We start from the raw sequence: 22163 nt of genomic DNA, 5'->3' as shown, positions 1-22163 counted from the left end.
GAGACGGGGAGGGCAGGCCACACGCACCGGGCACAAGGCCTGTCCACAGCCGTGTCCAGCTGGAAGGTCCTCTCGAAGTTGTAGAGGCTGACCACGTCCTCATTCAGCGTGTCCATCTCGATGCAGCCCCGGTAGCCGGGTAAGCGAAGCAGGGGAGGGGGCTGTGGGCACAGGGCTGGGTCAGGGCATCTGGCCTCAGGGGCCTCCCCTCCCGGGTGGACCAAGGGGACTTCAGACTACAGCAGGACGGACTGAGGCGAGATACCAAGAGAACCCGCGGCTCTCCAGGACACAAGTGACTCGGGGCTGCGGAGCCCCTCCTAGGCTGCCCCAGGCCGGGTGGGCTCACCATGAAGGTACTGGGGTACCCCCCGACGTAGAAGACGAAGTCGTCTGGCCGCAGGTTGAGCAGCCCCTCTGCCCCAGGGGCCACTGTGTCACCCTTGGTTTCCTGGATCATCTGGCTCTCCACTGTGACGGACATGTGGCCAAACTGGAGAGTCCTGAGGGCAGAGGCGAGGGGTGGCGAGTGGGCAAGGAGAGGCGAGGGGTGGCGAGTGGGCAAGGAGAGGCGAGGGGTGGCGAGTGGGCAAGGAGAGGCGAGGGGTGGTGAGTGGGCAAGGAGAGGCGAGGGGTGGTGAGTGGGCACGGAGAGGTGAAGGGTGGTGGGTGCACACGGAGAGGCGAGGGGTGGTGAGTGGGCACGGAGAGGTGAAGGGTGGTGGGTGCACACGGAGAGGCGAGAGATGGTGAACGGGCACGGGCCCTGCAGTTGGAGGCATCCGGCCTCTCTCCTGGGCCTCCCACCTGTCCAGGCTGACAGCTGCAAACTGCTCCCCAATGTCCTCATCGATGCTTAGGACTGCAGGGCCCGCCTCGCCCAGCCGATACACCCAGTGCACCTTCTTGTCACGCAGAGACACACCCATGTAGTCCCCAGTGGCCTGCGGCAGTGACAGACACAGTCGGGATGGGGACCAGGGACCAGGCACCGCTCATTTCCAAACAGAGGCTGAGCTCGGGCCGCATCCACCCAGCCAGCCCGGTACCTGGCGGCTGCCCATGTACATCACAAAGCGATCCTCGGTGCCCTGCCCAGGCTCAGGCTCTGGGCCCTGTAGGTAGAACTTGAGGGCAGTGTAGGCAGCAAGGTCGGCAAGATCCCGTGGGGTGCGCAGCTGCACCCCTGAGCGCCCGTTGAACTTCATGGGCACCTTGACCTGCGGGGCACGGTCCATCAGCGTCCACCACCACCCTCCCTGATGTCCACCTTCCCCTGGGACTCTCACCCACCTTGCTGGCAGCCCCCCGGGCCTGGGCAATGAGCTCTCGCACGCGGCCAATGCTGGCGGACAGGGCCAGGCTGGCGTTGTGCGCCCCACGGTTCTCCAGGATGCTCAGCTTGGCCAGCAGCTGGGGCAGCGTCTTCTCCAGGGTGGACACTGCAGAGAAGGAGGCCTGAGACCTTTGCCCCCTACCCTGCCCCGCCTCCATCAGGGGCACCGCGAGGGCCATGGGCGCACCTGAGCGGCCTGCGTCGAGCACCGCCTGGCCCAGGTCCTGGCCCCGCAGGCCCTCGTATTGGCCCTGCCACCGCTCCACGCTCTCCTGCATGGCCTGCAGCTGGGACTGCACACGGGCGGCGGTGTCCTGGGCTTCAGCAGCCACAGCCTTGGCGTGTGCAATCTTCTTGCTTGTCTCATCTGTGGTGGGCAGAGGGCAGGCTCAGCAGGGCCCAGCGGGGACCATTTTGGCTTCATGTCCCAAGTCTTTCTGTCGGGCCAGCAACAGGGACATCCAACCCCCTATGGATTGTGTGAGACCCTCACACCCCGCCGCTCGGTGCAATCCAAACCCATCCTAAATGCCTCCACCAGACGCCCCCTCCATGCCAGGACAGGCACCCAACCTCTCAGGCCACAGCTGGTCCCTGGACATGTGCCCCGTGTCACCTCCCACCACCTGGCCCCCACCATCTCTCCTGGGCTTGCTGGGAACAGTCCGCAGCCACAGGGTCCCTCAGAAACTGGGTGAGGCCACATCATCGTCCACCGCAAGCCTCTCAGGGTGGGGGTCCTGGTCCTCACCAGCCGAAGGCTTGCCGGCCCCTTGGTTCCAGCCACGCTGACCGCTGTGCCCTCCTGGGCGCCCTTCCTGCAGGGTGTGCCCCAATGCCCCCCCAGGCCTACAGCCCTCCCACCTATACCTCCACTTCTACCCAAAGCACTTCCAAGCCTGCCAGGCTCCCGACGGCTGGGGCTGTCTGTGCTATCTGCAGCCCTGGCACCGCAGTCAGCGCTCACCAACCACATGTGGCCAGCGCCACTGTCACGAGCCTCGTGGTCAGCCGGCTGCGAGAGCCAGGCCGAGGCTCCGCATACCTGTGTCCATGGCAAGCATGGCCTGTGCCGCCTGGATGTGCGCCTCCAGCTGGTCCTTCTTGGCCCGGACATCTCGGAGCTGGGTCCCGGCACCCTGGAGGGCAGCCCACACTGCGGGGGAGGCAGCTTCAGCTCCCAGGCAGCTTCACCCCCAGTATACAATTGCAGCCCACCTCCACCCTTCTGACCCCAGGAGGACCAAGGCTGACACGCAGGTAGACAGACGGACAGGGACACTCAGACATGGAGTCCCTTGGCCTGTGGGGAGGTGTTGAGTCTCCGCGCGGCCTCTGTTCCCTGAAGGCCTCTGGTCCCACTGCAGGCATAGCTGTCCCCATTGTACAGACGAAACAACAGAGGCTCAGAAGACAGCCCTCTGGTCCTAGCAGCGCACACCTTTCTCATTGCGCAGCTTGGCACGTGTGTGGCCCTCAGGTCAGCAGAGCAGAGGCCACGTACCTCTTGCCCTGTGCCCTGTGCCTCAGTGGCAGCCAGTGCCTTGCAGGAGGCTGCTCCTCCCTGGGCTCCCCTGCAGAGCTCCCCGGGGCTGACACACAAGCAGCTGGGGCGCCATCTCCAAAGCTCTCCCACCCCAAACCATGCTGCGGCGACCCACAAAGCCCACGCGTGCATGTGCCTGGGGGCTGAGGGTCCCTGGGAGCTTAGATGCCCAGCAGGCCCAAGGGCCCCCATGGGAGCCCAGCACTCACCAAGGCCCAGCCTCTGCTGTTCCTGGAGCGCGGCCTCCTCTAGTGCACTGCTGTTGGCCAGGAGCTGCTGGGCTCGGTCCACCAGGCCCTGCCGCACCACCGTCTGTGGATGCCAGGACAGACCGTGGCTCAGACGCACAGGCCGGGGCTGCGGGAGGTGTAGGTAGTGGGGGCGCTCCCGCTGGGGCTGAGGGGAAGTTAGGGGCCTCACCGCCCACGTGTGGTCCGCCTGCTGCAGGGCCTGGCCAGCAGCGTCCTCGGCAGCCTGCACGGCCTGCAGGATGCGGCTGTAGGCGCTGGAGGCCTCGATGGCCCTCTGGGTGAGGCGGTCCTGGTTGGCGTCCAGGATGATGCTGCAGCGGAAGGGAGGGTCGAAGGAGCGGGTAAGTGCAGGTACCTCGGCCTGGCTCTCCAGCCTCCTGTGCTCACGATCAGCCGCGCCTACGCCTGCCCAAGTCCCGCCTCCAGGTCTTTGCCCGTGCCCACGCCTGCCCGCCAAGTCCCGCCTCCAGGCCTTTGCCCGCCTGCCCGCCTCCAGGTCTTTGCCCATGCCCACGCCTGCCCGCCTGCTCGCCCCCAGGTCTTTGCCCGCCTGCCCGCCTCCAGGTCTTTGCCTGTCACCTGCTGGGTGTACTGCTCCTGCCTGCTCCTGTCACCCTGGGCCCCAGCTTGCCGTGGAGCTGAGGAAGGCCTGGCTTCTTTGAGGACAACAGCCTCAGCCCCTAGGAGCCTTCCCAGACCAGCTGGCCCTCCCAAGGCCCTGGCTGCATCCCCAGGGTGGGCCCAGGGCCCCTCCTCTCCTGGCCGCGCACCTGGACAGATTGAGCGCCAGCTGGTCCAGCTGCTGTGCGTGGGCCTCGGCGGTCTCCACTAGACGCAGCTTGCTGCCCGCCGGGGAGAAAGTCTGCATCCTCTGCAGCAGTGGGGTCCGAGCCCCGTCCAGGCTGGCGGCGAGGCGCTCCAGCTCCTGGAATTTAAGTGGACTTAGAAGCCCCTCATCCTGCTCACAGCCACCTGATCCACAACCCTGAGGGCGGGCTCTGCACACAAGTGTGCCCACAAAGCTGCCCACGGGCCTGGGAGGGAGTTGGCCATGGATGGGGTGGTGACAGGGGCCAGGGGCTGCACTCACCTCCTTGGCCTGGTCCAGGCTGTGCAGCAGTCTGAAGACGCCAGCCAGGGTGTCGCCAGCCGCATGCAGAGTGGCCTGCAGGGTGGCATTCTCCCGGGACAGCTCCTGCTTCCTTTGCTAAAAGCAATGCAGGGGAGTTGGGGACAATGAGGGGTAAGTAAAGAATAAAGGATGTGATGGGGTGGACAGTGGGGCAGGGAAGGGAGAAGAAAAGTGAGTGAGCATGGGGGGTGAGGGGGGAGGAGGGGAGGGGTAGGACATGTGAATATGAGGGAAGGAGGAGGAGGAAGGAAGAGGAGGGAGGGGGTGCAGGGAGGGGGAGAGGGAAAAGGGTGGAAGGGGGAAGGGAGGAACAGAGGGGGAGGGGGAAGGGAGGAACAGAGGGGGAGGGGGAAGGGAGGAACAGAGGGGGAGGGGGAAGGGAGGAACAGAGGGGGAGGGGGAAGGGAGGAACAGAGGGGGAGGGGGAAGGGAGGAACAGAGGGGGGAGGGGGAGGAGGGGGAAGAGGGGAAGGGGGGAGGGGGAGGAGGGGGACAGGGAGGGAGAGAAGGGGGGAAAGGATGGGAGGGGGTGGGGAGAGATGGGGAAATGAGAGGAAGGGAAGGGGGAGAAGAGAATGGGGAGCTGGGGGGAGGGATGAGGAGAGGGGAGGGATGAGGAGTGGGGAGGGACAAGGAGGGGGAGGGGAGGATCAGCAGATGGGGAGGAGGGAGGGAGAGGACAGGAGAAGAGGGAAGTGGGAGGGGGGAGGAGGAAGAGGGAGAGGGGAGGGGGAGGGAGGAGGGAGGAGGGAGGAGGGGGAAGGGAGAGAGGGGGGAAGGGAGAGAAGGGGGAAGGGAGAGAGGAGGGGGGAGAGAGGAGTGGGGGGAGGGAGGGGGAGGGAGGGGGGAGGAGGGGGAGAGGAGTGGGGGGAGGGAGGGGGAGAGGAGAAGGGAGAGGAGGGGGAGGGGGAGGAGAGGAGGGAGAGGAGGGGGAGGGGGAGGAGAGGAGGGAGAGGAGGGGGAGGGGGAGGAGAGGGGGAAGGGGAGGGGGAGGAGAGGGGGAAGGGGAGGGGGAGGAGAGGGGGAAGGGGAGGGGGAGGAGAGGGGGAAGGGGAGGGGGAGGGGGAGGAGAGGGGGAAGGGGAGGGGGAGGGGGAGGAGAGGGGGAAGGGGAGGGGGAGGGGGAGGGGGGAGGAGGGGGAGGTGGGATGGGGAGAGGAGGGGGAGAGGAGGGGGGAGGAGGGATGGGGAGAGGAGAGGGAGAGGAGGGGGAGAGGAGGGGGAGAGGAGGGGGAGGGGGAGGTGGGATGGGGAGGGGAGGGGGAGGAGGGGGAGGTGGGATGGGGAGGGGAGGGGGAGGAGGGGGAGGTGGGATGGGGAGGGGAGGGGGAGGAGGGGGAGGTGGGATGGGGAGGGGAGGGGGAGGAGGGGGAGGTGGGATGGGGAGAGGAGGGGAGAGGAGGGGGAGAGGAGGGGGGAGGAGGGGGAGAGGAGGGGGAGAGGAGGGGGAGAGGAGGGGGAGGAGGAAAAAGGAGGGGGGAGGAAGAAAGAGGAGGGGGGAGGGGGGAGGGGGAGGAGGAAAGAGGAGGGGGGAGGGGGGAGGGGGGAGGGGGAGGAGGAAAGGGGAGGGGGGAGGGGGAGGAGGAGAGGGGAGGGGGGAGGGGGAGGAGGAGAGGAGAGGAGAGGGATTGCAGGGAGGAGGCAAGAAGAGGAGCAGGAGGAAGACCAAGTCTGGGGTCCTCACTAGGGCTTCCTCCAGGCGCTCCTGGTTGCGGCTGTTGAGCTCCTGGGCCTCCCGCGTGGTATCCACTGCCCGGTTCAAAGCCTCTCGCAGGTCCATGAGGCCGGCCTCGTGCTGGGCCAGCTGGTTGCGGGTGTGTGTGGCCAGTACCTGGTTCTCCTCCCAGAGGCTGCTCAGCTGCTCCTGCACTAGGGCCAGCACTAGCCAAGACCAGGGTGAGGGTGGTCACTCTGGAAGCCAGGCTTCTTCGTCACCCCTGGTCTCCACTTGGTGCCTGCCACACCCATCTGCTCCATGATGCCCACCTGATGCCACTCCATGCTGACTTCCCCTTGGAGCTCCCAGGTCCCTGCCTCTCCCCACCCCGCCTGCCAGGGACAACACCACTCACATCTCTGTGCTGCAGCCAACTCAGCCTCAGCTGCTGCCCGCGGGGCCCCCAGGTCCCGGGCCCTCATCTCCCAGAGCAGCCGCTCCACCTCGGCCAGTGTCCGGCGCAGCTGCTCACCTGACAGAGCCGAGGCATTGGCCAGCCCCAGGTGGCCCGTCTGGGACATGAGCTCTGTGGGGCAGGGGTTCGTCAGAGCCTGGGGCCACCCGTGCTAGTGCACCTCTGCCTGCTGGCTTCCAAGCCCAAGACCCCAGCCCTGCCATCCTTGGCAGGCCAGCGGCCTGGAACCTGAGTGCAACTGGGTGGCCCCTAGAGCCCCTGGGCCAAAGGCCACAGCTGCCTCACCTGCCCAACCCTCACCTCCTGCAGTGACTCCAACACCCTGACACCAGTCTGCTCAACCAGCTTCCGAGCCTTCTCATCCTGCCCCTCTCTGCCTGGCCCACCCTGCTCCCTGGCCAGCTCTCTCTGAAATGGCACCCTCTGCCGACCCTCAGGCTGGGCCAGCAGGTCCTGTTAGGCAGGCAGGGGAGCCAAGTCTCTCCCAAGTCCTGTGTCTCGGTGTGCACTACGGGATATCTGTGAGCGTGAACATCTAACCGGCACATTTCCTGGGGAGGCTGTCGAGGGGTCTGATGTCTCCTGGGGCCACCTGTCTGGCCACACGGCTGTGTCACCGACCCCCTGACCCTGCCCTACTGTTCACTCCAGAGGTGCTGTCTCCCATCTAAGCAGACAGACCCTGCCTGTTCTTCCAGGCCATGCTCGGCCAGGCACCCCCGCCCCTACCCCAGGCAGCCCTCCTGGCTCTGAGCCCTGAGCCTGGCTAGGCTGGCCCCTACCGCTCAGGGTGTGGTCCACAGCCCGGATGGCCGCCAACAGCGTCTTCGCACGGCCCAGTGTGGCCTCGGTGCCGGCCAGCAATTGGCTCGCCTGGTCTCGGGTCCCCACGGCCTGTGGAGGCACAGCCCACTAGCCCACGCTGCTGATAGGCGAGGGTTGGGGTGGCAAGGGAGGGCCTGGGGTCTGGGGGAGCACCGAGGGTCCCAGGGAAGAGGGGCCCCTTATCTATTTAACTCTCTTATCTGATGACTTGTTATTTATCACTTGTTACTTACCTAAAATAATTGGTTATTACTTGCCATTTGTTATTTCCTGTCAATTTAATGAAATAGTTACTCATTAAGACATTTGAGGCCAGCCACGGTGGCTCACGTCTGTAATCCCAGCACTTTGGGAGGCTGAGATGGGCAGATCACCTGAGGTCAGGAGTTCAAGACCAGTCTGACCAACATGGAGAAACCCCATCTGTACTAAAAATACAAAATTAGCTGGGTGTGGTGGCATGTGCCTGTAATCCCAGCTACTCAGGAGGCTGAGGCAGGAGAATCGCTTGAACCCGGGAGGCAGAGGTTATGGTAAGCCGAGATTGGGCCATTGCACTCCAGCCTGGGCAACAAGAGCAAAACTCTGTCTCAAAAAAAAAAAAAAAAAAAAAAAAGACATTTGAGTGATATTATACACTGTAAACAAATGTATTAGGTAGTTTAGATAGTAATTCAGTGACTTGGTCAACCCCTAAGACTCTCGAACTCCTGTCCCCTGCGCTGACACAGGTATGAGGCATGAAGTAACATCTGCTGAATGAGGACAAGCGAACTGCGGGGAACACAGGTGAAAGCCTGCCAGGGCCCTGGGGGGTCTTGGGGCTCCTGCCTGGCTGCCTAGCCGCCGTGCGTCCTGCCCGAGGCTTGTGCTCTGCTGCTCCAGCACCTCCAGCTGCTGTGCCGTCTCGTGGCGGGGGCCCAGGGGGCTCTGGAGCTGGCTCTGTGGGGAGCAGAAGGTGAGGGCCTGCACTGGCCCGGGTTGGGGCGGGAAGGCCAGGACGCTCAGTACCTGCAGGTCAGTGATGGAGGCGTTCAGCCTGTGCAGATGGGCCCAGGCCATGGAGCTGGCATTGATGCCACGCAGTTGCTCGCGAATGGCGGGGAGGAGGGCGCCAGCCCGTTCCAGGTCATCCAGGAGCAGGACCACACAGTGGTCACACACTACAGGTAATATGGGGTCACAGGTCAGTGTCATGGGGTCAGGCCAGGGGAGAATGATCAGCTGGGGTCCTGGGGTCATCAGGGTGGGGAGGGCTCAGCCAGAGGTCATGAGGTCAGCTTAGGGACACAGGACCTGTGGGGAGGTCCCAGGGTTCTGGCAGAGTCATGGGGTCAGGTAGGAGTCAGATGGGAGTGAAGGGCATGGGGTCAACCAGGGAGAAGGTAGGGCCAGCACAAGGGGTTGGGGCCAGAGGTAGGGCCAGTGAAGGGGCAGGGGCAGGGGCAGGGGCAGGGGCAGGGGCAGGGGCAGGGGCAGGGGCAGGGGCAGGGCCAGTGAAGGGGCGGGGCCAGTGGAGGGGCGGGGCCAGTGGAGGGGCGGGGCCGGTGGAGGCAGGGTCAGTGGAGGGGTGGGGCCGGTGGAGGAAGAGGGAGTCAGTGAAGGCGTGGGGCCAGTGGAGGAAGAGGATGTCAGTGAAGGCGTGGGGCCAGTGGAGGAAGAGGATGTCAGTGAAGGCGTGGGGCCAGTGGAGGAGGTGGGGCCAGTGGAGGTGAGGCCAGTGGGGGTGGGGTTAGTGGAGGGGTGGGGTTAGTGGAGGGGTGGGTTCAGAGGAAAGGTACGGCCAGTGGAGGGGGTGGGGTCAGTGGGGGAGGCAGGGCCAGCAGAGGGGGTGGGGCCAGGGCACACAGGAAAGCTAGGGACAGTAGAGGGCTGCAGCCAGCATTGGAGCCACAGCGCTCCTCAGCATGGTTGGAGTGGGACAGGCATGGGTCTCTTGGGAAATGGAAGGCAGCTGGGACCACTCTGGGAGGTTGAAGTTAACACTAGGGTCACCAGGCTGTGTGGGACTCGGATTCCCACTCCACCCAGGTGTGGGGAAGTGGGGTGTTGAGGACGCACCTTCACAGTGGATGCTGTGGCCCACAGGCCCGCCCGGAACGGGCACCTGATGCTGCTGGCTGCAGGTGTCGCAGCGCTCCCCGCTAAGCCCCGGGGGGCAGGTGCAGTGGCCCGTGTGAGGGTCACAGCGGCCCCCAGGGCACTGGCAGCCTGTGGTGGGGGGCGTGGGGGGCTTGGGTGAGCATGGCCGGCCTGGGATCTTGGAGCGTACCCCACTCAGAAGTCCCCATCTGCCCTCCTGTGACCGGCCAGCACTCACGCCTGCAGCCCTGCTCAGGGAGCCCCCAGGAGCCAGGGGCACACTCGCGGCACTGGGGTCCCACGGTCCCTGGTCGGCAGTGGCACTGTCCACTCTGGGGGTGGCACTCAGAGCCCTCGGCGGCTGGTCCACAAGCACACGGGCGGCAGCCCCCGCAGCCGTCGAAACCAAAATGTCCCTCCTGTGGCACAGGCTGTGGTCACTGTCCTGCCCAGCCCTCAAGACTGTCCCAGACCAACCTGGAAGCCAGGGATCCTGCCCATCTGGCCCCACCCCCTGAGGCTCTGCCCATCAAACACTGCCCCTCAGCCCCACCTATCAGACTCTCCCTAGGCCCCAACTCTAGTCCCTAGGCCCCACCCACCCAGCCCTGCTTACGCCACAGCCCTACCTGACAGCGGTCACAGCGCCGCCCAGTCACGCCCACCTTGCACAGGCAGTGCCCGCTGTGGGGGTCGCAGGCCTCTGTCCCACATGGGGCACAGTCGCACCCTGCAGAAGGGGTCCGTGACTGCAGCCCTGGGCCCTCTCACCCCCCAGGGAGCCCCTAGACACCCTCCTAAGCCCTCACTTCACTGCCTCCTGCTGTGTCTCCTCCAGGCCACCCGGACCACCCGGCTACCCACTCCCATCCCAGCCTGGCCCCACTCCCTAGCTGCCTCCGCTGGGCCCGAGGGACCTGCAGACTCCCTGCCATGGCCTGCCCTGGTCTGATGGCTGGTGTCCGCTGCCAGTGGTGGGGCATTGGTGGTGGTGTCCAACCATGAGGGGGGCCTGATTGTGGGGGGAGAGGGGATGTGATTGTGAAGTGGGGGGGTGCTGGTCATGGGTTGTGGGGAGGGCCTGATGGTGAAGGTGGGGGCCTGATCGCAGGGGGGTAAGGCCTGATCATGGGTAGGGGAGGGGGGATGTGATCCTGGTATGGGGAGGGTCTGATTTTGGTAGGGAGAAAGGGTGTGATGGTCGGGGGAAGCCCTGATGGTGAAGGGGCCTGATCGTTGGGGCAGGAGGACCTGATCATATCCAGGGAGAAAGGGTTGACCATGAGCCCAGAAGGCTGGCTCCATCTTGTCCTGGCTCTGGGACCCAGCATCAGGCACACAGCCTACTTATGGGGTACGCCCAGCAGGCCTCCCTCCTCCCTGCGCAGGCCTCCCTCCTCCCTGCACAACCCTCCCCAGGGCGCATCCCTCCCAGCCCAATGCCTACGGGTGCAGTTGCCGGGCAGCAGGGCGTTGCCATAGAAGCCGGGGGCACAGATCTCGCAGCGGGGCCCGGTGGTGTGGCGCAGGCAGCCACGGCAGGCGCCCGTCAGGGGGTCGCAGTCGCTGAAGAGCAAGTTGGGGTCACCGTTGCCGCTGCAGTCGCAAGGCTGGCAGGAGCTGCCTAGCACCAGTGGGTTCCCGAAGAATCCGGGCGCACACCTGGGAGCAGGGCGGGGAGGGGCCATCAGTGGCCTGTGGCCCCCACCCTGGAATATCCTGGGGTCAGCACTCAGGCCCTGCCCTCCTGCCCTGGCCCCAGCTCACCGCTCGCAGGAGGCACCTGCATAACCAGGTTTGCAGAGGCACTGGGTGCGGCCGCCTCGCAGGACACAGCCCTCGGCGAAGCTGCAAAGACCAGCAGCGTCAGTCACTAGGCCCCTGGCAGTGCCCGGGCCCGGGTGAGCACGCTGTGCTCAGGCTGGAACACACACCAGGCGTCAGGGGTCCAGACCTCACGGACACGCCCAGCTGTCCAAGCCTCTGCAGAGGGCAGTGGGAACCCACCCTGCTGCTGGGTGAAGGGAGCCTGGCACCATCAGGGCCTCGTCCCGGGAGGAGGTTGGCTTACTTGTTGGAAGGCACTGAGAGGGGGCAGGGGCAGCTGACACAGGGGGCGCTGGGGTCCTCCCCGCTGCTCACGAAGCCAGCCTGGCAGCGCTCACAGTGGGCCCCTTCGGTGTTGTGCTGGCAGTCCTGGGGCAGAGTGGTCAGTCGGCACTACGGTGGGCACCCACATCCTGCTGCCCAGTCTGTGCAGCTCCCACCACCCCTGCCTCAGACTCTGTGCCCAAGGCCAGATGGTCCCCTGCTGGGCAACACCCCTTCCCCGACCTCAGTTGACCTGGAAGTGCAGCCCCTGGTCTTCCGTCGCATGCTTGACTGTGCCTTCAGTGAATGCTGCCCCCCTGGCCCCGCCAGCCCCTACTCACCACACAGACACCAGAGCCAGGGAGGCAGCGGTCTGAGTGTCCATGGCACTGACAAGGGACACATCGGCCCAGGAAGAGACCTTTGACGTCCCGATAGAAGCCGGGGGCACATTCCTGAGGGCATACGGGGGCAGGTGGCATCAGCGATTGAGAGGACGAGGGGCCCCACCCTGCAAGCTCACAGGTCAGACCCTCAGGGATCCTGCAGGCACGAGGCACTGGGAACCCATGGAGCGTGGTCACCGCTGGGTCAGAGGCTGGTCAGGAACTCCTGGCCTCGGCCGGCTGGAGGTGGGCCAGCACCTGGCTGCTGTTTGAGGACGCAGCTCTCAAAGCCACATGGCTGTGCTGTCTCGGGAATGACCAGGCCTTGGGGCTGGTGACCACCCCCTCCAGGTGGACCAGGGCCTGCTCTTTCCACTCCTTCTAGGAGGTCTTCAACCACAGACCTCCTCATATGGAAGGAGAAAAGTTACAGCAGACAGACAGATTAGCAGGACGGATTAGCAGCTGGACAGCTGGACAGACGCACAGTGGGCGAGGGACAGGCAGAATGACAGGCAGACGCCAGGATGACAGGCAGTGAATGACAGGCAGATGCCAGGATGACAGGCAGTGAATGACAGGCAGACGACAGGATGGTCGGTGGGGGATGTCCAGGTGACCCATTGGTGGGGGCTGGGGTAGGTGGGAAATGGGTATGGAGGGTGTGTGCATGGAGAGACAGGCAGATGAGGGGCAGGCAGACAGACAGCAGGGGACAGGCAGGCCCGTGAGTTGGCCAGCAGCCTGCAAAGGGCAGAGGCAGGAAGAGAGGTGAGTAGGGTGACAGGAAGTGGAGGCAGCAAGGAAGGGAACACAGGGAGGACGCTGGAGGGAAGGGTGTGCACAGGTGAGCTGCCTCGCAGTCTGGTGTTGTCCTGACCTCACCTGGCATGAGTCCCCCCGGTAGCTGGCAGGGCACAGGCACAGCTCCACATTGCTGGCCAGGGCCCCCTGGCCTGCTGGGCTGGCCACCTCCAGTGCCACCCTGCACAGGGAGACAGCTGAGGAGATCTGTGAGAAGAGGGCACGGATCTGCAGCTGCTCCAGGCTGGCCAGCACCATCATGAGCTCCTCACGGGACACAGCGTTGCGAGTCTCCGTGTGCCGGAAGTTTCCCTGTGGGTCCAGGATGGCACCTCAGTGGGGCCACACTCAATGGGACAGAACAGGGATCCTAGAACAGACCCCCCAACCCTGTAGGGGATGGAGGGGCACAAAGACCACAGGGCAGGAGGAGGTACACACAGGTAGAAAAACCAGTCTCCCATGTGGCCAGCCAGCACCTAGATCCCTGCCTCACACCACACACCAAACCAGCTCCAGATGCCTTAAGAATTGAAATACACAAAGAGAACAGCCAAGCTTCTAGAAGAAAATATAGGCGGGTCCTTTCTGACCAAGTAGTGACAAATAAACTTTCTTAAACAAGATGCAAAAATGCTTGCTGCCAAGGAAAAAAGGATAAATTCAAGTACATTAACTATAAGACCATTCATCAAAAGACAGCTCAGGCTGGGCATGGTGGCTCACACCTGTAATCCCAGAGCTTTGGGAGGCTGAGGCGGGAGGATCACCTGAAGTCAGGAGTTCAAGACCAGCCTGGCCAACATGGCGAAACCTCATCTCTACTGAAAATACAAAATTATCCGGGTGTGGTGGCAGGTGCCTATAGTCCCAGCTACTTGGGAAGCTGAGACAGAAGAATCGCTTGAACCTGGGAGGCAGAGGCTGCAGTGAGCCGAGATTGCACCACTGCACCCCAGCCTGAGCGACAGAGTGAGACTCTGTCTCAAAAAAAAAAAAAAAAAAAAAAATAGAAAAACCAGATGAGCTGTGAAAGGGGAGAAGACTGTTATTACTCTGAAGTCTGACAGAGGGTAAGCACCAAGAATAACAAAGAACTCTAAAAGGATGGAAAAAGATTTGCAAGTCAAAGAGAAATGGGCAAAAGATGCTAACAGGCAGTGCACGGAGGAGGAAGTCAACAGCCCCTGAGCAGCTGCTCATCCCTCAGGGATCAGGGACTCGCAAAGCAGGTGGGAAGACAGCATGACACCCCCAGGGTGACGAGTGCAGAAGATGTCTGACAATGGGTGCATGGACCCCCCCCAGCCCCCATCCCGCTTCTGCTCCTAGGCTGTTTTCCACCACGGAGAATGGGCACAGCAGCACTGTGACCCCTTCTGGCCTTCCCAGATGTGCTGAGGTCCAGGAGGGACCTGGGTGCCCAAGCCAGCTCCCCTCACCTCCACCAGCTGCAGCTGCCCACGGTGAACGTGGCCAGGCGTGGGGTACGCCGGCTCCAGGAATGTGATGCTCATCTGGTTGCCCTGGGAAGGCACATGGGTAGGTGAGGGTCGGCACGGGCCTGGACCACCGTGCCGCTGGGCCACGCCCACCCAACCACCCTGCTGCATCATCTCAGCTCCCTCACCTGCAGCACCACATCTGGCCTGCTCTCCATGGGGACGAAGACATCTCCCCGCTGGGTCTCTGAGTGCAGCTCATAACGGAGGGTCCCACCATAGGATGACACCTGGAGGCGGGACAGACAGAGGTGACCTGGCCAGACCCTGGCCACGGGCTCAGAGCCCGTCAGCAGTGGTCTGGGCACCCCCAGCACAGAGCCCCGAGCTGGCCCCAGATACTTGCGCTCATTCCCTACCTGGGACAGAGCCTGGGCACCCTCACGGACCCTCATGGAGCTCCCCCTCCCTGAACAGACCCCACTCCTGGCTCCCAACCCTCTCAGGCGCCCTGGCCATCCTCAAAGTGCCTCCCCCAGACCTGATGCCCTGCTTACCCGGTCCCCCAGGTAGGAGGGCGGGGCCTGCCAGTACAGCTCGGGGAATGCCTCGGGCACAGCCTCAGGCACGTGCCGCAGGTCTGCACGGAGCATCTCCGTCCCTGGCCGCTGCTCGTGGGGCACCACCTGCCGGTCAGTGCTCAGCAGCACCCAGCCCTCCATGTCCACGAACTGTGGGCACACATGTGGGTGCACACGGGTAGACGCCCACACATCACAGGGCCCCATCTCGCGTCCAGTCCCACCTACGCCCTCCCTGAGAAGGCGTTGCCCTCAGTCCTGCAGGCGCACCTCCTGGCGGGTGTAGGGCGAGCTCCGGCAGCGCTCTGTGGCCCCAAAGCAGAAGCAGCGGGTGCAACCTTTGGGGTTGGCAGCATCCAGGGAGAAGGTCCCAAGGCTGCACTGGTCACATCTGGGGCCCTGCACGTTCTCCTAGGGACGAGAGGACAGTGAGGATGGTCGGCAGGTGCCAGGTGCCTGACCCCAGGTCCCTGGTACCCATTTGCCCATGAGGATGACTCTCCCAAAAGCTTCTAGGATGCCCCAGCTGCCCAGAGAGGCCCGTAAGGACACTGTTTCAGCTGATGAGGCCGGTGGGAGAGGCCAGATCTAGGCCCAGCCCTCACTCACCTTACAGTAGCACTGCCCTGTGAGGGGGTCACACACGCCGGGCGCAGTACCCGCCTCATGACAGTCACAGGGTCGGCAGCGGGGGTAGCCATGGAAGCCCGGTGAGCAGGTATCACAGCGGCGCCCAGTCACGTTGGGTCTGCACCTGCGGCAGGGGTAGGAGCTGAGCCCCCCTCCACCCCAGGTCACTCACACCAAAGTGAGACCTTGTAGGCACCCCCCACCCAGGCAACATCCTCCCAGAAGTGGAGGAGAGGGCGCTGCTGCACCCGGGGAGCATGAATGGGAGCCGGGTGGGTGCCAGGACCTGCTGGCTAGAGGAAAGGCTGTCCTCAAGGCCACCGGGGCTGCACTAACGCCGCTCTGGGCTCTCACTTGCACTGGCCGCTGTCTGTGTCACAGGTAGGGTCGGTGAGCTCCTGGACACCGGGCCCCGAGCAGTTACACTCCTCACAGCCGACCAGGGGGTGGCAGCCAAAGGTCTGGGGCTGGCACAGCAGGCAGTCGGGCAGGATGGTGCGTGGCGGGCAGATGCACTGGCCCGTGAGCTCGTCGCAGAGGCGGGCGCCGCAGTCACAGGCTGTGGGGCAGGTACAGGGTTTGCTGACCCCTCTTCCCAGTCTCGCCCTTCTCAGAGGCCCTGAATGCAGCCCTAGGGGATGTGACAGTGTGGCAGGGGCGGGGGAGACAAGAACAGGGACCCCTGCCCCAGGTGCTGAGCCTTGGACAGGTCCTGACGTGGAGGCAGCTGCTCAGTATCAATGTCATCGTCAGGGACTGTGGACCACCTGCTGGTCCCTGAAACCTTCTGCATGGCCCGCAAGCTGGAGTCCTGGGCCCAGGCCCACAGACGGGGCAGCAATGCTACCCTGCCAGGCTCTAGAACATTCTCCTGACCCTGCTTTCTGGTCGACCCGTCCACCTTGGGCTCTAGCACCAACTCCCTGCCACTGGGCGCCCAAGGACTGGGGTACTCACGCCTGCAGTTGGGGAAGCCCCAGTATCCGGTGGCACAGCGGGAGCAGTCACGGCCAATGACGTGGGCATGGCAGGGACACTGGCCCCCGAAGGGCTCACACGTGGGGCCTGTAGCACCTACTTCGTGGCAGCCACATGGACGGGCTCCATTGTTATAGAAGAGGGAAAGGGAGGCGGCAGCGTTTCGGCAGAACAGGGATGAGCTGCTGGGGCTACATGGAGGCGCAAGCGGTGAGGCCCAGCTCCCGGCCCAGACCCCCACCCCAGACCCCTGCCCTGCCAGAGCCCTGCCCACCTGATGTGGTAGCCCTGGGCTGCGCAGTGGCTGATGAAGTCGTAGGATTTGTCCAGGGGCTCCTCCCGGAGGTAGCCAAAGCTGTAGACGTTCTCAGGGACCACGAGTACATAATCCTAGGGGGTGAGGCCTGGTCACTCTCCCGCAGGCCCAGAGCCTGCAGCGGGGAGGCCCCCAGAGGATGGCTGGGACCAGGGTCCTGCAGACAGCTCAGAGTCCTGGCGGCAGCAGCACTGCCCAGCCCTTGGCCCTGGCTGCTCAGGGGAGGCCACTCCAAGCCAAACAGCAGCTTTTGGGGGCGTGACAGGCAGCAGCATTGATGAGACCTCCTGGTGTCTCCCACATCTCTATCTGCTGGCCACGCCTTCCTCCTCCCTCTCCTTCCTGGAGGCCCCGCCTCCTCCAGGAAGGCCACCCTGACCAGCAGGGTGCAGGGTGCAGGGTGCAGGGTCCGGGGCCCCTCTGAAGCCTCACAAGGTGGATCGGGAGGTCCCCAAAGGCAGGAGCTGCTTTGCTGGGCACAAGGCTGGGCCTCAGTAGGCCCAGAACAGACAGACCCAGCCCAAGTGTACCAGAGTGTATGACAAGTGTAAGGACAGCTGGTCCCTGAGAAGGACACCAGCTGGGACTCACCAGCCAGAGCCACCGGCCCTCAGGCACACGCAGGGTCACAGTGAGCTCGTTGTGGGTCACGTCCAGCAGGGCCTGGCCCTCACACACCACCAGGGTGCGGCAGCCGTAGCCATGTGGACAGAAGCTGGCGTTGGCGTGGCCTGGGCGGGGAAGAAAGGCAGGGTCAGGCCCCCATCTCCAGCGCCCCCAAGACACCCAGAGGGTTGAAGATGGCAGCGTTGGGGCAGCCAAGGAGTGCCTGCTGGCCAACGGCCACAGGCATGGGACGTGCCCAAGAGGTCTGCAAGGCCGGCCCCTCATGTCATGGGGTGGGCCGCATCATGACCTATAGATGTCATGCAGGACACCTCTAGGTGCCGGTCAACTCCATGTGCGGGACCCCAGGCTTGGCCAAGCCAGGAACCAGACAAACACACAGGGCCACATGTGCTGCCAGCGGCATCCTGGGGCAAGCCTTCAATTGGCCACATGCCATGGAGCACAAAGGGGCTTCCCAACACACGAGACAGAGGCGAGACCCAGCCTTTTCTGGGAATGGGGGCGGGCGGGCGGGCGGGTGGGGGCTGCAGGCTGCAAGGGCAGCTAGTTTGAGAACTGATGGCAGGACAGGGTCATGTTGCCTGTCACTCATAGCAGGTAGCACAGGCCACACTGTGGCGCCGGCGTTCCAGCCTCAACGTGTGCTGTAGCCTCTCCACCCCCTACACCAGACACTCACCCTGCCACACGCGGCCGGCGTTGATGAGGACTTCCACGGGGAAGGTGGGGTGGGCTGGCTGGTAGCCGTGCAGCAGGAAGGCATAGCGGCCCAGTGTGGGCACATGGGTGGTGAAGACCACAGTGGCCTGCAGGGATAGGCCCCAGTGAGCAGGCTGAGCTATGAGCCCCTGCTGGCCCCTGGACCGCCTGCCCTGGGTTGGGGCCCAGATTCCTGCCCTGACACCCCCGTCCCTCTAGGGACCACAGCCCTCACCTGGGGCTCACGCAGCAGGGTGGGCTCCGCATCAGGGTCCACGGTGGTGGGCGGCCGAGGTTGGGGTCCGGTTGTGGACGTGGCTGGAGTGAGATCCTGTGCGTGGGTCAGCGGGAGGCCGGGCGGCAGCGGGATCACCTGGCAGTCCCTGAGGATGATGGGCTGGGGCGGCTTTGGGAAGCGCGACGGCAGACAGGCGGCACTGGTGAGAGCACATTGGGTGAGTCAGAGCCGGCCCTGCTGCCGGGCCCTCGGCCGCGCCCCTCCCAGCCCCACTACCTGCCACTACCTGCCGGGGCCAAAGGTGCCATGGCTGCTGATGCAGCGGACCCGGGGTTCCACGAACTCCGGGCTGAACTCCTCAATGGGTACCAGAGTGACCCCGTGCTGCAGGCAGAGGGACGAGATGCTGCAATGCCCGTGGTGCGGGGAGGATAGGGGGTGCAGGCGGTACAATGCGGGGGCCGGTCACACAGCTCAGACCCAGGAAACTGCAAACCCAGGTGTCCGACAGAGCCCTGCTCTTTGCGGGAAACCCTTGCCCCTGCTCCGGCTGCACAAACCCCACCCCTAGCCCAGCGTGTGGGCCAGTTCCTGGGCCCACAGGCCTATGCGGCTCCTCCCATAGCCCTCTTCCTCCCCCTCGCCCTCCCATCCGTCACTGTTCCCCCACCCTTATCTCGAGTGCTGCTTGGTGCCAACCAGGCCGGGACAGGCCCAGCTCTCCCAGGACCTGGCCCAGGCAGGCGCTCAGCAGGCACAAGCCACAAATGGGTTCTCCCTTCCCGTGTGGCCATGTGAGGTTGGTGTCTCGGAACACGGCAACTTATCTGCAGACACAATGGTGGGAGACGCGGCTGCACAGAACATGTTGTGTGGCATTTATAGAAAGTTCCAGGCCAGGTGTGGTGGCTCCTATCTGTAATCCCAGCATTTTGGGAGGCCCAAGAGGGCGGATCACCTGAGGTCGGGAGTTTGAGACTAGCCTGGCCAATATGGTGAAACCCCGTCTCTCCTAAAAATACAAAAATTAGCCGGGCCTGGTGGTGAATGCCTATAGTCCCAGGTACTTGGGAGACTGAGGCATGAGAATCGCTCGAACCCAGGAGGTGGAGGTTGCAGTGAGCCAAGATCTTACCATTGCACTCCAGCCTGGATGACAGAGTGAGACTCCATTTCAAAAGAAAAAGAGAAAAAAAGAAAGTTCCAGAACAGGCAACCAACCAACGCTGTCTGTGCCAGGAGGTGGCTGCCCTAGGGCCTGGAGCTGTGACCGCAGGTGCTTTCCTGAGCACGTGGAACAGCTCGGGAGGATGTCAAAAGGGACCGAATCCACAAAACGCTTGCAGGAGGGGTGTTCCAGAGCATGAGCTAGTGCGGCCGCCTTGGGGACCTGGGACCCCAACTGTCCTCTCCCCTCTCACGCATGTTTCAAATCTTCTGAAAGAAGCTGACCCCTTGGGGTGGGGGCCTGAGGGGTCCTTACCAGGAAGAAGCGTGCCTGCTCAGCTGTGAGCCTCACGCTGGCCTCCGAGTCCAGGTGGAAGACAGCCAGGCGGTCCTGGGTATCCCGGGCGGTGCCCCGGCACAGGGTGCTATGGGGGGAGGGTGGTCAGCAGGTGGGGCAGCCCCGGGCATGCCCTTACTCCAGCCCCACCGGCTCCCACTCACCTGTACAGGCAGGGGTGCAGGGAGAGCAGCCCCTGCTGGGGGGCCCGCTGTGGGGTGTGCACGGCCACGCCCACCTCCTGGCGGGCATCCTCATTGGCATACTGCACCACCAGGGCGTAGCGGCCCGGCTGCGGCACTGCCACCTGAAGCTGGACGTCCACCTGCAGGGAAGGCAGGATGACGGGAGGCCCACGACCTCCCTCCACTCCCACTCCAGTACCTCCCTGACCCCAGGGCCTGCCCCTCAGCTGAGTCCCCCCCTGACCCGGACAGCTCCAGGCAAGTGGTGGGGGCTGAACTGTATGTGGAGGCCACAGCCGACCCCATGTACAGACAGGCACCGAGGTCACACACTCAGGAGGCAGGAGGCAGGAGGCAGGAGGCAGGAGGCAGGAGGCAGGGGATCCCTGACTGGGTGCTGGGCTCCATTGCCTGAGGCAGTGCCCTGCTCCTATAACCTGCCACAGGACCCCCAGCCCCCAGGCCAAGGTCCTACAACACCCATTGCTCCGTGGGGTCCCAGGACACGCACATCACTGCCCGTGCAGGTGATCAGTGGCGGATGCGATGGGCTGAGCTGCTCCGTGGGGCAGGGCCGGGGCAGGCTGTTGTCCTGGCGACACAGGGCCTCCAGCCCGGCGGCTGAGGGGAAGCCATCCAGGGGGAGGTGTGTGTAGAGGAGGCAGCTGAGGGGACACAGGCCATGGTCAGCCCCAGGTCTGCCCAGGTCCCCAGAGACAGCCTGAGTGGGGGAAGCCAGGCACAGTGGGGGTCCAGGCAGCCCCCACCCCGGTCCCACCGCACGCGTGGCCCTCACTTGTTGCCAGACTGCTGGGCAGAGGGGCGGTATGTGCAGGCCTCGGTCACCCGCAGCTGCAGGAGTGCCGCCTCGTAGTATGCGCTAGGCAGCAGAACCACGTAATCCTGCAGGGTGGAGGTGGTGCTGAGAGTGGTGGGCCCACCCCCTGACCCGGCCCCCAGCCCTCACTCTGGCCCCTGCCTCACCAGGAGCACCCCTTCGGCCTCCACAAGCAGGGCCCAGGTGCCAGGGTTCAGCACGAAGGGCTCTCCGAAGCCCCTCTGGGGCACGGTGATGAAGGCAGGTTCCGTGCTGGGTGGGAAGGCCACGGGCTGGCTCTGCGCTGTGCCTGGGGAGGCAGGGGGTGAGACTCCTGAGCACAGCCCTTGGGACCACCCCAGGCTGTACCCCCTACAGGGTTGGGGATAGGCTGGTCCTACCACCCACATGAGCCAGAGGAAGGTGGCGGGGCTTGGGAGTGGGCTGGGCTGATGGGGCAGGAGCTGGGTAGGGCAGGGGCAGGGGCAGGGGCAGGGGCAGGGGCAGGGGCAGGGGCTGTGGGGCAGGGGCAGGGGCAGGGGCTGCAGGGCAGGGGCTGCCGGGCAGGGGCAGGGGCAGGGGCAGGGGCTGTGGCCCAGGGACCCCACTCACAGTTGGCGCAGGCGGCCGACCTGCCCTCCTCTCGCACAGAGACCCGCCCGCTCACACTCATGGCCCCCCGGTTGACGTATCGGAAGACAAGCCAGAAAAGGTCGGGGGAGGTCAGGTTCAGCCTGGCCACGATCCTAGGCTGGGTGGGCGTGGAGCGTCGGGTCACTCTCCCTGACCACTGCCAGTCTGAGGCCCGGGCCTTCAAGGGGCCTGCCCACCCCTCCCTGCCAGCCATGCCTAGCTCCACTTCTAGGCTGAGGCTGGGAGGGGGAGCACAACGCTCACCTGGACAGGTGCCATCTGCGCGTAGCCCCTCCAGCTGAAGTTCTCAAACTCGAGGGGGTTGAAGCCAAAGCGCACGGCGTGACCCTCAGGTGTGGCGGCCTCCTCCAGCTCCAGGCGCAGGTGGTGCAGGTCCGGGAGGTAGTGGTCCCTCGCAGGCCTGGCCACAGCAGGGGCTGGTCAGGTGCAGCCTGGCCATCCTACCTGGCCCTGCACAGTGGCCCCGGATCTCCAGAGAGGGCGAGGCCTCATGTGGGCCCAGAGGACAAGCTGCCTGCCCCGCTCCCCGCCACCCAGTGGGGAAGGGGTACCCACTCGCTGCAGGTAGGGCCCTGGGTGTTGGGGCGGCACCGACAGGCGCCCGTCCTCGGTTCACAGCTCTGGCCCAGCGCACCGCCAATGTCACACCGGCAGCCTGCAGGGAGAAGCTGGGAGGTCAGAGGCTGCCTGGCCCCCACCCAGCCTCAGGGGCCCCTCACAGCCAGACTGAGAAGCCTGCCTGGGGCTCTCTGGACAATGGAGAGTCAGGGCTCAGGGTGAGGGTGAGGGTGAGGGTGAGGGTGAGGGTGAGGGTGAGGGTGAGGGCGAGGGCGAGGGCGAGGGTGGGGGAACTGCCGTCTGCCCGGGTGCAGGACAGGGGAGAGGAAGCCACACATCTGGGTGGG

The 22163-nt window shown here is 64.6% G+C and overlaps 1 protein-coding gene across 4 annotated transcripts in view; it reads right to left on the bottom strand.

Annotated features, from left to right (window-relative positions):
• LAMA5 (laminin subunit alpha 5) overlaps positions 1–22163 on the bottom strand; it is a 60283-nt gene that overhangs the window by 4174 nt on the left and 33946 nt on the right. For all 4 annotated transcript variants that reach the window (XR_010119346.1, XM_063633439.1, XM_063633438.1 and 1 more), the window contains exons 21-64: positions 21814–21913; positions 21502–21658; positions 21217–21355; positions 20772–20914; positions 20584–20690; positions 20299–20452; positions 19767–19927; positions 19582–19690; positions 18385–18482; positions 18096–18297; positions 17841–17967; positions 17123–17262; positions 16490–16605; positions 16195–16406; positions 15592–15796; positions 15217–15361; positions 14878–15018; positions 14584–14757; positions 14215–14316; positions 14027–14110; positions 12666–12896; positions 11736–11849; positions 11375–11499; positions 11071–11151; positions 10751–10965; positions 9933–10033; positions 9542–9722; positions 9283–9432; positions 8233–8384; positions 8053–8163; positions 7179–7290; positions 6337–6507; positions 5949–6145; positions 4224–4340; positions 3904–4058; positions 3303–3444; positions 3092–3194; positions 2382–2492; positions 1524–1703; positions 1294–1442; positions 1050–1220; positions 808–944; positions 350–503; positions 28–161 (exon numbers count right to left, since the gene is read on the bottom strand). Coding sequence is in view for 3 of the 4 variants with exons in the window: in XM_063633439.1 (XP_063489509.1) it covers positions 28–161; positions 350–503; positions 808–944; positions 1050–1220; positions 1294–1442; positions 1524–1703; positions 2382–2492; positions 3092–3194; positions 3303–3444; positions 3904–4058; positions 4224–4340; positions 5949–6145; positions 6337–6507; positions 7179–7290; positions 8053–8163; positions 8233–8384; positions 9283–9432; positions 9542–9722; positions 9933–10033; positions 10751–10965; positions 11071–11151; positions 11375–11499; positions 11736–11849; positions 12666–12896; positions 14027–14110; positions 14215–14316; positions 14584–14757; positions 14878–15018; positions 15217–15361; positions 15592–15796; positions 16195–16406; positions 16490–16605; positions 17123–17262; positions 17841–17967; positions 18096–18297; positions 18385–18482; positions 19582–19690; positions 19767–19927; positions 20299–20452; positions 20584–20690; positions 20772–20914; positions 21217–21355; positions 21502–21658; positions 21814–21913 (6310 nt within the window). In the remaining variant the exon portion in view is untranslated. The remainder of the gene's footprint in view (positions 1–27; positions 162–349; positions 504–807; positions 945–1049; positions 1221–1293; positions 1443–1523; positions 1704–2381; positions 2493–3091; positions 3195–3302; positions 3445–3903; positions 4059–4223; positions 4341–5948; positions 6146–6336; positions 6508–7178; positions 7291–8052; positions 8164–8232; positions 8385–9282; positions 9433–9541; positions 9723–9932; positions 10034–10750; positions 10966–11070; positions 11152–11374; positions 11500–11735; positions 11850–12665; positions 12897–14026; positions 14111–14214; positions 14317–14583; positions 14758–14877; positions 15019–15216; positions 15362–15591; positions 15797–16194; positions 16407–16489; positions 16606–17122; positions 17263–17840; positions 17968–18095; positions 18298–18384; positions 18483–19581; positions 19691–19766; positions 19928–20298; positions 20453–20583; positions 20691–20771; positions 20915–21216; positions 21356–21501; positions 21659–21813; positions 21914–22163) is intronic.

This window comes from Symphalangus syndactylus, chromosome 24 (assembly GCF_028878055.3).
Source record: "Symphalangus syndactylus isolate Jambi chromosome 24, NHGRI_mSymSyn1-v2.1_pri, whole genome shotgun sequence".
Classification (NCBI taxonomy): domain Eukaryota; kingdom Metazoa; phylum Chordata; class Mammalia; order Primates; family Hylobatidae; genus Symphalangus; species Symphalangus syndactylus.
This window is presented reverse-complemented; position numbering and strand designations above follow the sequence as displayed.